The sequence below is a fragment of the Pongo pygmaeus genome, chromosome 18, assembly GCF_028885625.2.
Source record: "Pongo pygmaeus isolate AG05252 chromosome 18, NHGRI_mPonPyg2-v2.0_pri, whole genome shotgun sequence".
In the NCBI taxonomy this organism is placed as follows: Eukaryota; Metazoa; Chordata; class Mammalia; order Primates; family Hominidae; genus Pongo; species Pongo pygmaeus.
In genome coordinates this window covers 71,366,742-71,379,558 of record NC_072391.2, presented here as the reverse complement: position 1 = coordinate 71,379,558, position 12,817 = coordinate 71,366,742, and the positions used below count along the sequence as shown (strand labels likewise).

The following is a 12,817-nucleotide window of genomic DNA, read 5'->3' as shown; positions in this document are numbered from 1 at the left end:
TAGAGGTGGGGTCTTGCTATGTTGTCCAGGCTGGTCTCAAACTCCTGGCCTCAAGCGATCTTCCAGCCTCAACCTCCCAAAGCCTAAGACTATAGGCACAAGCCACCATATCTGGCAAGAACATAGACTATCTAGGAATGAAGATCTTTGGCTAAAGCCACACTCTTCCTAGATAAAAAACTAACAGCAGTTAACGTAACTTATCTAAAAAGAAAGAAATCATATGACTAAAATATGACTAAAATTCTATTTGAAAAAAAAAGTTTTTTTTTTAGATGGGTTCTTGCCATGTTGTGCAGGACAGCCTTGAACTCCTGGGCTCAAGTGTGTAGCTTGGACTACAGGTGTGTACCACCATGCTTCATTGAGAAATTTTAAGCCTAACCTCCTAACTGGATTTAGCAGGACCTTCATGTATTTTAATCGTGGCAAGCCACTTTTTAGCAGTTGTCTTCCTTTTGTTTTTAACAGGTCTCTTCATAAAAAACAATTCTTTTCACTACAGACTCGCAAAACAGCTAGTTGGCTGGCAGCAGAGCTCTCAAAAGAAGGCCACCAGGTGGCTCTGCTGAGTGGGGAGATGATGGTGGAGCAGAGGGCTGCGGTGATTGAGCGCTTCCGAGAGGGCAAAGAGAAGGTTTTGGTGACCACCAACGTGTGTGCCCGCGGTGAGCAGAGGATGTGTCCCACCTGGTCTGCCAGGCTCAGGGTCCCAGGCCCAGTTACAGCCAGAAATCCTTGTACACAGGGAAGTCGGATGGTCTCAGGGAGATGGGTGGGGTTGGTGACACTGTTCCTTTCTAGGAGAGACTGGATTTCCCCCAGGTGATAAGAACTCCCACAGAAGCCAGGAGTCCTGACTTGGTGGAAGGAAATGTACAGGCATCTGACTGGTAGAGAACGCAGCCTGCTCTTCCAGGGGTGCCCATCTCCAGAACATTGTGTCTTCCAGAGGCTTACTGACTGATTTCATAATTTTGTTGGCACCTGCCAAAGTTTTGTTCTTTTCCTCCAGGTTCTGCTGTATGCCTGTATGTGCCCTCTCTTGTACCCAATTCCCAGAGTTGGCCTGTCCCAAATTTATTTATTTTTTTTGAGACAGAGTCTCGCTCAATGGCCCAGGCTGGAGTGCAGTGGCACAATCTCAGCTCACTGTAACCTCCACCTCTTAGGTTTAAGTGATTCTCCCGCCTCAGCCTCCCGAGCAGCTGGGATTACAGGCGCCTGCCACCAAGCCCAGCTAATTTTTGTATTTTTAGTACAGATGGGGTTTTGCAGTGTTGGCCAGGCTAGTCTTGAACTCTTGACCTCAGATGATCTGCCTGCCTCGGCCTCCCAAAGTGCTGGGACTACCGCTATGAGCCACCGCACTCAGCCCCCCAAATTCTTTCCCTCTACCAGAAGTTGGTATGCATTGACTTACCTATGGATGACAGTGATTTTTGTCTCCTGTCCTTACTTCTCTCTGTCTCCAACTTTCAGGGACTCATTTATCACCTCTCCCTGCACCCCACCCCCAAACCCTGCTAGTTTGGTTTCTATGCCTGTAGCTTTGCTTTGGGGCATCATCTGAATCTCGTACTGCCTTTCAGATCTGGCTTCCTGCACTCAACGTCACGCACGTCTGTTAGTGCCGTGTTCCCTTAATGCTGAGTCATGCTCCATTGTATGGATGGACCACATGACTGATTTGCCTCCTGTCCTTAGTCCTCTCAGCCTCCAACTCTCCTTCCTGCAGGCATCGATGTTGAACAAGTGTCTGTCGTCATCAACTTTGATCTTCCTGTGGACAAGGACGGGAACCCTGACAACGAGACCTACCTGCACCGGATCGGGCGCACGGGCCGCTTTGGCAAGAGGGGCCTGGCAGTGAACATGGTGGACAGCAAGCACAGCATGAACATCCTGAACAGAATCCAGGAGCATTTTAGTGAGTCCCGGGGAGGGTCCTCTGCCTGGCACCCTTTGCTAAGAGGGGCGGGGTGGGGAAAGGGGTAGGATCTTCTGTAGCCCCGAGAGAGGCTCTGTCCCTGGCACACTCCCCTCCTTTCTGACCATATGGCAGTTCTCAGGGAGCACACCTGGAGACTTCAGGACCCAGGAACTCCAAGGACAGCTCCCCTGTGACCGGGCTTCGGGGCGTGGGGCTCTGACTGTTGCTGTCAGTGACTAGGGGCCCTTCTGCCCCCTGCTCAGGCACCCGGAGCCTTTGGGGCTGAATGAATGATTGCTGTGGCCCGAGGTGGGGCACATTCCTGGGCAGGGTAGAGACTTGTGTATTTTTCCCCCAGATAAGAAGATAGAAAGATTGGACACAGATGATTTGGACGAGATTGAGAAAATAGCCAACTGAGAAGCTCCACCAGCCACTGATGCCAGCCCTGGCACTGCCCCTGCACAGGAGACAAGTGTGTTCAGGGCACAGGCCCCAACATCACCCCAAGGACAACAGCATGAGTAGAGAGAAACTACCTACCTCACTTCAAATTATGTTTGGACTTGACAAAAATGTGTGCAAATGATGGGGGATGGTAGAAAAAAATTATTTACACAACCTTGGAAGATTAGGCATGAATACACAGAGATTTACCTTTTGGAAGTTTCATCTTTTAATTTGGCCAGCGTTTCCTTCATGCTAATCTAGATGCTGTGGCTGATTACTTGCCCAGGATCTCCTGTGGCAGCCTCTGCTTGTTCTCTGGCTTGGAGTGGACGGGGCAGCATCCAGCTCCTGTGGAAGTAATGGAATAGTGGTGAAAAGGGAACACAGAGAGGGAGGCCTCCAGTAAATAGGTTTGTAAGCCCCGCCATCATGTTTGGAATGGCATGAGGCAGCAGAGGAGGCCAGAGAGCTGCTGCTTTGGACTTGGGGGTGGGACAGCTCATCTGAGTATTGCCAGCCCCCGTCCTAGTGCCCATAGCAGAAGGGGATTTGTTAAATAAGCATGGACCAAAATGCCAACCTCTCGGTTGTGTATATGGGTTTGTGTCACAGGACTGTGACCTGTTCTCGGTGGGTGCAGTCTGTGTAGAGTGCACATCTGATTATTGGTGGGTCCTGTGCCTGTGCTTAAGCAAGTCGTGTGGAGAAGTCATCGTGGAGAATTAGTGGTGGCCCTAGCGTGCCACAAAACCTGGTCTCATGAGCATTTGCAACATCCTTTTTACATCCTTAATATCTTCTTACCCCACAGTAGCCCCAAACAAATGTGATCTGAGGTTTAGATCCTCAGTGAAAATTGTGGTTTCAAGTCTCTCACAGCCAGCCTCAAGGCAGTTCTAGACGTGATCAGCAATAGTCACAAATTCTTGTTTTGTCTCCACACCCAGAAGGCAAGTTTTGTCAAAGCTGGGGAATAATTTTAGCTATTTGACATCTTGATTATAAAGGACTTCTGAACATCTGTGTTTACTGCCTTTGGAATACAAACAGGTGCAACTGAGGGACTAGCTACACTACCACCATTTATCTGTCCAAGGCAAGAGTATCACCAAGGTCTTAGCTCCAGCCTTACTTGGCATCTTTGTGCAAGATAGTCAGAGCAAACAGTAGTAATGGACACTTCTCATACGTGGCCAAAGCTGTTTGTACCCAGCAAAATGACAGTTGGTACCCACAAAAAAGAGGAAACTGAATTGCAAGAGCAATATGAAACCCCAACTGAAAGGAGTACTCTGCAGTTCTTTGGCTTTGGTACAGAGTGGCCACTTTCTCTAGGACCTGGAAGAAGAGTTTGATGCGCTAAGAATGATTGTGATCCTAGGTCTTCCTTGTAGGCATCTCCGTATTTAGGCCAGATCTGCCTCCTGGGAAGGGAAGGGGCCAATGTCAGCCTCCAGGTGATTTCTTTAATCTGACATTACAAAGAGACCAACAGACTGCCAATTCTACCACATTCCCCCGGTGGGTACTTGACTATGTAGTCTTCTCTATGCTTCTGGTCAACTCTGACACATCTTGGAATTCTTATAATAAGAAAAGGAATTTTTATACATTTTTATACTTCCCTGAGTCCTGTGGACCAACCCTGAAATATTAAAAACAAGGGCAATAATTAAAGAAGTATAGACTCTTTAGTAGGCCACAGGCAGAGCAGACTCCCACCTTCTCACAGCACATACAACCTCTCTACTAGTGTAGCCCCAAGTCAGAAGGAAAGTGGGAAGCGGGGTGCTGCAGATTCTTTGACAGCAGGAGGAATGGGAATCTGGTAGAAGTATAGATCAACAGTTCTTTTTTTTTTTTTTTGGAGACGGAGTCTCACTCTGTTGCTCAGGCTGGAATGCCGTGGCACGACCTCGGCTCACTGTAACCTCCACCTCCTAGGTTCAAGCGATTCTCCTGTCTCAGACTCCTAGGACTACAGGTGCACGCCACCACGCCCAGCTAATTTTTGTGTTTTTAGTAGAGATGGGGTTTCACCATGTTGGCCGAGGTCTTGAACTTCTGACCTCAGGTGATCCGCCTGCCTAGGCCTCCCAAAGCACTGGGATTATAGTAATGAGCCACCATACATGGCTAATTTTTGTATTTTTAGTAGAGACGGGGGTTCACCATGTTGGCCAGGCGGTCTCAAACTCCTGGCCTCAAGCGAGCAACTCACCTCGGCCTCCCAAAGTGCTGGGATTACAAGCGTGAGCCACCATGCCTGGCCAGGTTTGTTAATTTCTATAGCAAGTAGGATTATGCCAGAGGAACAAATTAAATATTTTATTCATTTGATTTTTTTTTAACTTTCCCTGCCTTCGAAAAACTCTTTTTATTTAACATCAATGGAAGGGACAACTTCAGAAACAGCTGCAGTACCTCTGTCTCATGGACCATTCTGCTTAATTCCCTCACACTTCACTGACGATTTCAAGACTTTCACTCACCTCATAATTCCAACCCTATCAGCCCCCTCAGGTGTCAGCAAATAAGCTCCTTACTCTAAGAAAATGGCTAAAATACAGAAACTCTCTCAACCTTCCGCCACCAGAACTTCCTCCTTGAGCACCAGTCCTTCCCTCTAAATTTCTCAGCTGAGTGAGATTACTCACACCTAATCTCAGCAACTTTGGGAGGCCAAGGCAGGAGGATCCCTTGAGCCCAGGAGTTTGACACCAGCCTGGGCAATAAAGGGAGACCTCATCTTTACAAAAAAAAATTAAAAATTAGCCAGGCATAGTGGCTCATGCCTGTAGTCTCAGCTACTTAACTTGGGAGGCTGAGGCAGGAGGATCACTTGACCCCAGGAGTTTGAGGCTGCAGTAAGTCGTGACTGCACCATTGCACTCCAGCTTGGGTAACAAAATGAGACCCTGCCTCAAAAAAAAAAAAAATATATATATATATATATAAAATACATATCTTATATATTATATATGTATTATATATATAATTATGTATTATATATATAATATATAATTATGTATTATATATTATATATAATATATAATATGTATATAAAATATATATATGTATGTACATATGTACATTTTTCTGCCAATCCACCAAATTCCCTCTCCTGGCTTTTAAGAACTTGCTCTGTCAACTCTCCTCTCATATTTGCTACCTCTCCCACCCCATCAGCTCTTTCTCATTGATATTTTAACATGTTCGTACTTGACCGCTCTTTACAATTCAACCCTCTATTCTTCATCTTTCAGCCTAATATGTCTCCTAATGGCAGAAAGTCTTGTAAGGTTGCTTGTATGCAGAGTCTCATTCCTCATCCCTCTGCAGTCTTGACTTCTGCTCCACCACTCTCCTGAAATAGCCTTCATGAAAGACACTGATGACTTACAGGTCCCAAATCTGAAAACCACTTTTTTTTGAGATGGGGGGTCTCACTTTGTTGCCCAGGCTGGAGTGCAGTAGCATAGTCACAGCTTACTGCAGCCTTGAACTCCAAACTCAAGTGATCCTCCTGCCTCAGCCTCCCTAGTAGCTGTGGCTACAGATGCATGCAACCACACTCAGCTTAAAAGCTACATTTTAATCCCTGTTATATTTGCCTTCTCAGCAGCATTTAACTCTATCAACAGTCTCTTCCTCTGGCCACTCTTCTGGGGAGGAAAGTGACGCACACTTTGCTTCCTGGTCTTCTCTCTACCACTTCAGTCTAAAGCAGACCTCTCCTTTATTCACCTCCTAAATGGGCCTGTTCCTCATGGCTCCATTCTGGGTTCTCTTTCCCTGCCAGAGGCAACACTGTTCATTCCTATGGCTTTGTCTGCTGGTGACACCCAAATCTATACCAAGACCTGATCCTTGAGCTCCAGGCTCATGAAAACAAAAGCACACATGGCACTTGCACTTGGGGTGTCTTCTATGAGTCCCATCCTCGTATCCAACATTGAACATATGCCACTACCAAGCACCACCACTCAAAAAACCCAGGCTCTGCTCTCAGCTCTTCCTCTAGCTTCCCCTCACAAGATGGTACTGCAATTGCCTGTTACTCAAGCCAGAAGCCTGGGGTTCATCATGAATCTTCCTGCCCTGCCCTGCTGTCCTTTTATATCAGTCATCCACTGCTGTGTTGCAAATTGCCCCAAAACAATGGCTTAAGACAACAGCCTTTCTCACAATTCTGAGTTGTCTGGAAAGCTCTGCTGGTCTCTCCCAGGCTGGCTGAAGCAGCTGTCTTCCCCCAGCTAGTATCTGGACTCAGCTAGGGCTGCGAGGCCTCTCCACGTGGCTTTCATCTTCACAGTATGGTGGATGGTCTCTGGGCTCCTTCTCTTTTTTTTTTTTTCAGATGGAGTCTTGTTCTGTTGCCCAGGCTGGAGTGCAGTGGTGTGATCTCGGCTCACGGCAACCTCCGCCTCCCCAGTTAAAGGGTTTCTCCTGCCTCAGCCTCCCCAGTAGCTGGGATTACAGGTACCCACCACCATGCCTGGCTATTTTTTTTTTTTTTTTTTTGTATTTTTAGTAGAGACAGGGTTTCATCATGTTGGTCAGGGTGGTCTTGAACTCCTGACCTTGTGATCTGGTCTCTGGGCTCTTTCTAAGAGAAAAGAGCAGAAGCTGCAAGGTCTGTTGAGGCCTGGGGCCAGAACTCTCCCAGTGCCACTTCTGTCGCATTTTTGGGTGAAGGCTAACTACAGGGCCAGCCCAGATCCCACTGGTGGGGAAATAAACCTCATCTCCTGGTGGGGGAAGCTATGAAGTATCTGTGGCCAGCCTTCGACCTTCATGCCTATAATTCTACCATCTATTTGGTAAAACCAAATGAAATTGCCACCGTTTGGCAATTTTTGGCCTAAGCAGCAGCACTTTTATATGGCTCAATCTAATACTTTTGGCTGGGTGCAGTGGCTCATGCCTGTAATCCCAGCACTTTGGAAGGCCAAGGCGGGTGGATCACCTGAAGTCCGGTTCAAGACCAGCCTGGCCAACATGGTGAAACCCCGTCTCTACGAAAAATACAAAAATTAGCTGGGCATGATGGCGCATGCCTGTAATCCCAGCTACTCGGGGGGCTGAGGCACAAGAATTGCTTGAACCCGGGAGGTGGAGGTTGCAGTGAGCGGAGATCGCACCACTGCACTCCAGCCTGGGCGACAGAGCAAGACTCTGCCTGAAAAAAAAAAAAATTTAATACTTTGGAATTTTTTAATTTTATAGTTTTTTATAGAGACAGGGGTCTCACTATGTTGCCCAGGGCGGTCTCAAACTCCTGGCCTCAAGTGATCTTTCTGCCTTGGCCTCCCAAAGTGCTGGGATTACACGTGTCAGCCACCCTGTGTAGCCTCAATCTAATACTTCCTGAATTCACCCTGGTCTGGATTGCCATGGTCATCTGGTCTACTACACTAGCTTCCTAGCAGGTGCCTATGCCTCCACTGAGGTTTTCCTGCAGTTCCTTTGTCTCACAGCAGCCAGTAAGATCTTTGCCGCCTTTGAGTGTGATTACCCCACTCCTGCTGAAGACTCCCAACTCATTTACATTTTTCCTAAGTGGCATGTGAGGCCCTCCAGATCACGCACCTACTTAACTCACCTGCTCCATTTGTTTCCCAGCTCATACCTTCTGCTCCACCTCCACTATTGCAGGACTTTTCTCAGATGCTCAGCTATGTCATAGAGAAGTTGGTGGTCCTGTGACTTTTCCTCTCCAGTTTCTCAGATATTGAGGACCGTATTTTCTCCCCCACTGCACTCTAAAGCAGAAACAAAAATTCAAAGAAACTGCCAGGACTTGAGGGTGAGGTGAAAAGTGTTCACCTCTAGGAGTCCTGCTAACGTGGGCGCGAGGGAAGGGAGAGGTGGCTAAAAATAGAGTCCTCTGATGCTGCAGAGGACACTCCCCTCCTCCACCCAGTGGCAAATCATCTGTGGCCAGTCTTGTCCCCTTAAGTCCTCCTGCAAAGAGCTCCAGAGACCTGGACACCTTGTGTGGGAAGAGGAGCCTGGAGAGGGAGACTTGTTGCTCCACCAAGTTGCCCGCAACCTGTGAGCAGAAGCATCCCCCGCCCTTTGTGAGTAAAGTCCTCGTTCCGCCTCTGCTCTTCCATCACTGGGCTGCGAGTCCTGGGCTCTCAACGGAACTCTTTCCTCTTCACTCAGTCTTTCCCTTCCATCTCATTTTTCCTAACCCTTCCTGTTCCCATGGTAACAATCACTTCTTCGGGAAGGGTTTTTTTTTTGAGTCTGAGTCTCACTGTCGCCCAGGCTAGAGTGTAGCAGCATGATCTTGACTCACTGCAACCTCCGCCTCCTGGGTTCAAACGATTCTCCTGCCTCAGCCTCCCGAGTAGCTGGGATTACAGGTGCCTGCCACCACACCTGGCTAATTTCTGTATTTTTAGTAGAGATGGGGGTTTCACCATGCTGGCCAGGCTGGTCTTGGACTCCTGACCTCAGGTGATCCGCCCCCCTTGGCCTCTCAAGGTGCTAGGATTACAGGTGTGAGCTACCATGCCAGGCATGTTCCTCCATCACAATCTCCCATAGTGCCCTGTACTTCCTGAATCAGCGTTATCTTAGGCAACCTCTGAAGGTCTACATAGAGTCTCTCATTCACTCCTTACAACAAAGGTGTTGATTCCTATTTTACAGATAAAGAAGCAGGCACAGAGAGGTCTAGTAATTTGGCCCAGTCTGGCTCCAGGCCCCACACTCTTAACCACAAAGGTGTATTTGCCTCATGCTGCTTTTGGGACTCTTGGTTAAACATATGTCCTCCCTTGTATTTAAGTCCAGTAAGGGTAGTGAGTATATCTAACTTAATCACCACTGAATTCCTAGCTGGCAGCAGGGGGGTACTGCAGAGAAAGCTGCCCTGTTAATGTGTGTTAAGAACCAGGTGTGGTGGCTCACACCCATAATCCCAGTACTTTCGGGAGGCCAAGGCAGGAAGATCGCTTGAGGCCAGGAGTTTGAAATTACAGTGAGCTATGATCACATCATTGTACTCCAGCCTGGGTGACAGGGCAAGGCCCTGTCTCTGTAACAACAACAACAACAACAACAACAAAAACAGAAGTGGGCCTGGCTCAGTGGCTCACACCTGTAATCCCAGCACTTTGGGAGGCCAAGGTGGGAGGATGGCTTGAGCCTGGGAGTTTGAGGCTGCAGTGAGCTGTTTGTGCCACTGCACTCCAGCTTGAGTGACAGAGCAAGACCCTGTCTCCCCCAACAACAACAAAATCCTCATGCCCTCCTTTTTAAAGGTGCAAATAAAGTTATTACTACTTGTATTTTTTAAGTTGGATTTTTTTCATTACATTGCTTTGTCTATTACCTATACTTTACATAGAGTACAATGCAGAGATAGTAGGTATAAAATTCCATGAGTTTTGATAATTGTATACATGTATAATCACTGCTTCAATCAAGATATAGAGCATTTTTGGCTGGTGTGGTGGCTTACGCCTGTAATCCCAGCACTTTGGGAGGCCGAGGTGGGCAGATCACTTGAGGTCAGGAGTTTGAGACCAATGTGGCCAATGTGGTGAAACCTTGTGTCTACTAAAAATGCAAAAAATTAGCCAGGCCTGGTAGCAGGCGCCTATAGTCCCTGCTACTCAGGAGGCTGAGACAGGAGAATCGCTTGAACTCGGGAGGTGGAGGTTGCAATGAGCTGAGATTGCACCACTGCACTCCAGCCTTGGAAACAGAGCAAGACTCCGTCTCAAAAAAAAAAAAAAAAGATATAGAGCATTTTCATCACCCCTGAAGTTCCCTTGTACCCCTTTCCAGTCAATCCTACTCACCCTATCTCATCCCCAGGCAACCACTGTTCTGATTTCTATCTCTATAGATTAGATATACCTGTTTCGGGCTTATATGAATGGAATCATGCAATATGTACTCTTTTTGTACCTGGGTTCTTTCACGCAATATGATGTCTATGAGATGTCAAATCTCTCCACTTGATCTTGGCCAAGAGAGCGAGATGCGATGAGATGTCAAATCTCTCATCCATGTTATTGCATGTATTTCATTCCTTTTTATTATTATTTTTTGAGACAGAGTCTTGCTCTGTCACCCAGGCTGGAGTGCAGTGGGGCAATCTTGGCTCCCGCAACCTCCGCCTACCGAGTTCAAGCGATTCTCCTGCCTCAGCCTCTCTCGAGTAGCTGGGATTACAGGCGCACCCCACCACGCCCGACTAATTTTTTTTTTTTTTTTTTTTTGAGACAGGGTCTCCCTCTGTTGCCCAGGCTGGAGTGCAGTGGCGCGATCTCAGCTCACTGCAAGCTCTGCCTCCTAGGTTCACGCCATTCTCCTGCTTCAGCCTCCCAAGTAGCTGGGACTACAGGCACCCGCCACCAGGCCCAGCTAATTTTGTTTTTGTATTTTTAGTAGAGACGGGGTTTCAGTGTGTTAGCCAGGCTGGTCTCGATCTCCTGACCTCAGGTGATCCACCTGCCTTGGCCTCCCAAAGTGCTGGGATTATAGGCATGAGCCACTGCGCCCGGCCCTAATTTTTGTATTTTTAGTAGAGATGAGGTTTCACCATGTTGGCCAGGCTGGTCTCGAACTCCTGACCTCAGGTGATCCACCCGCCTTGGCCTCCCAAAGTGCTGGGGTTATAGGCGTGAGCCACCGCGCCCGGCCCTTTTTTTGATTTTTAATCAACATTATTGAAAGGTATAATTTATATACCATGATATTTTAAATACACAAGTTCTCATACAAAAATTAGCCAGGGGTGGTGGCGAAGTGCTATATTCCCAGCTACCGGGGAGCTGAGGTGGGAGGATCACTTGAGTCTGGGAGATCAAGGCTGCAGTGAGCTGTGAACGTGCCACTGCATTCCAGCCTAGGTGACAGAGCAAGACCCTCTCTCAAAAAACAAACAAAAACAGTTATTCTTCCTTGGGAACTGCTTATAAAAAAGAAAAAGCAGGCCAGCACTGTGGCTCACACCTGTAATCCCAGCACTTTGGGCAGCCCAGGCAGGCAGATCCTTGAGCTCAGGAGTTCAAGGCCAGTCTAGCCAACGTGGTGAAACTCCATCTCTACTAAAAATACAAACATTATCTGGGCATGGTGGCATGTGCCTGTAATCCCAGCTACTTGGGAGGCTGAGGCAGGAGAACCGCTTGAATCCAGAAAGCAGAGGTTGCAGTGAGCCAAGACCCGGCCACTGCACTCCAGCCTGGGTGACATCTGTAAGTAATGGTTCCATGAGTTTAGAAATACAAAGTAGCATGACTTAACAAATTTACACATCTATATAACAAGGCCCCAATCAAGATACAGAATAATTCTATCACCCAGGAAGTTCTCTTGTGTCTGGACCAAACATCCTTCTCCACAGGTAAGCTCTGTTAGTTTTTATCACCATAGACTTTATTTGTCCTATTCTTGAATCTCATATAGATTATACATTATGTATTTTGTGGTCCTTCGACATAATGGCCAGGTGTGGTGGCTCATGCCTGTAATCCCAACACTTTGAGAGGCCAAAGCAGGAGGATCTCTGGAGTTAGCAGGAGTTCGAGAGCAGCCTGAGCAATATAATGAAGATCTCTGTCTCTGCAAAAAGTTTAAAAATTAGCCAGGAGTGGTGGTGCAGGCCTGTGGGCCCAGCTACCTGGGAGGCTGAGGTGGGAGGTCAAGGCTGCAGTGAGCCGAGATCACACCACTGCATTCCAGCCTGGGCAACACAATGAGACCCTGACTCAAAAAAGAAAAGAAAAGAAAAAAGAAAATGCATTGTGTGCTGTGTTTATTGGATGGTGGAATTATGGGGTTTACGGGTCTTCTGTTGCGTTTTGGTTTTTGTTTTCTTACCTGTTGTTGCGTTCCTAACAGTAGAAATTGGCATCATATAGTATTCTCATGGAACTTTCCTTTGTTTAAAGCCCTACAGTTCAGAGACTTACACATTTAATGTGAGATATGACAGGCTTAAAAATGAACGTTGGGGGCTGGGCGTGGTGGCTCACGCCTGTAATCCCAGCACTTTGGGAGGCTGAGGCGGGAGGATCACGAGGTCAGCAGTTCGAGACCAGCCTGGCCAACATGGTGAACCCCTATCTCTACTAAAAATACAAAAATTAGCCGGGCGTGGTGGCGGGCACCTGTAATCCCAGCTACTCGGGAGGCTGAGGTAGGAAAACAGCTTGAAGACGGAGGCGGAGGTTGCAGTGAGCCGAGATCCCGCCACGGCACTCAGGCCTGGGACAGAGCGAGACTCCGTCTCGAAAAAAAATAAAAAATAAATAAATAATAAAATAAATAAAATAAAATAAACGTTGGCTTATTTCAGTGTGAAGTAAGGCAATAAACGGAGGGCTAACAGTTCCACTTCCTAGAGCTCAGGAGTTTTAAGACGCGAGGAGGTCGCGTCCTGGAAGGGTGAGCAAAAAGCGCGAG

At 47.6% G+C, this 12,817-nt stretch overlaps 1 protein-coding gene across 10 annotated transcripts in view; it reads left to right on the top strand.

Moving 5' to 3' along the window:
- LOC129015754 (ATP-dependent RNA helicase DDX19B) overlaps positions 1-2,599 on the top strand; it is a 41,979-nt gene extending 39,380 nt beyond the window's left edge. For all 10 annotated transcript variants that reach the window (XM_054454260.2, XM_054454256.2, XM_054454258.2 and 7 more), the window contains 3 exons: positions 506-668; positions 1,739-1,930; positions 2,292-2,599. In XM_054454260.2, coding sequence (XP_054310235.1) covers positions 506-668; positions 1,739-1,930; positions 2,292-2,353 — 417 coding nt within the window. In that variant the 3' untranslated portion in view covers positions 2,354-2,599. The remainder of the gene's footprint in view (positions 1-505; positions 669-1,738; positions 1,931-2,291) is intronic.
- Positions 2,600-12,817: the final 10,218 nt, after the last annotated feature.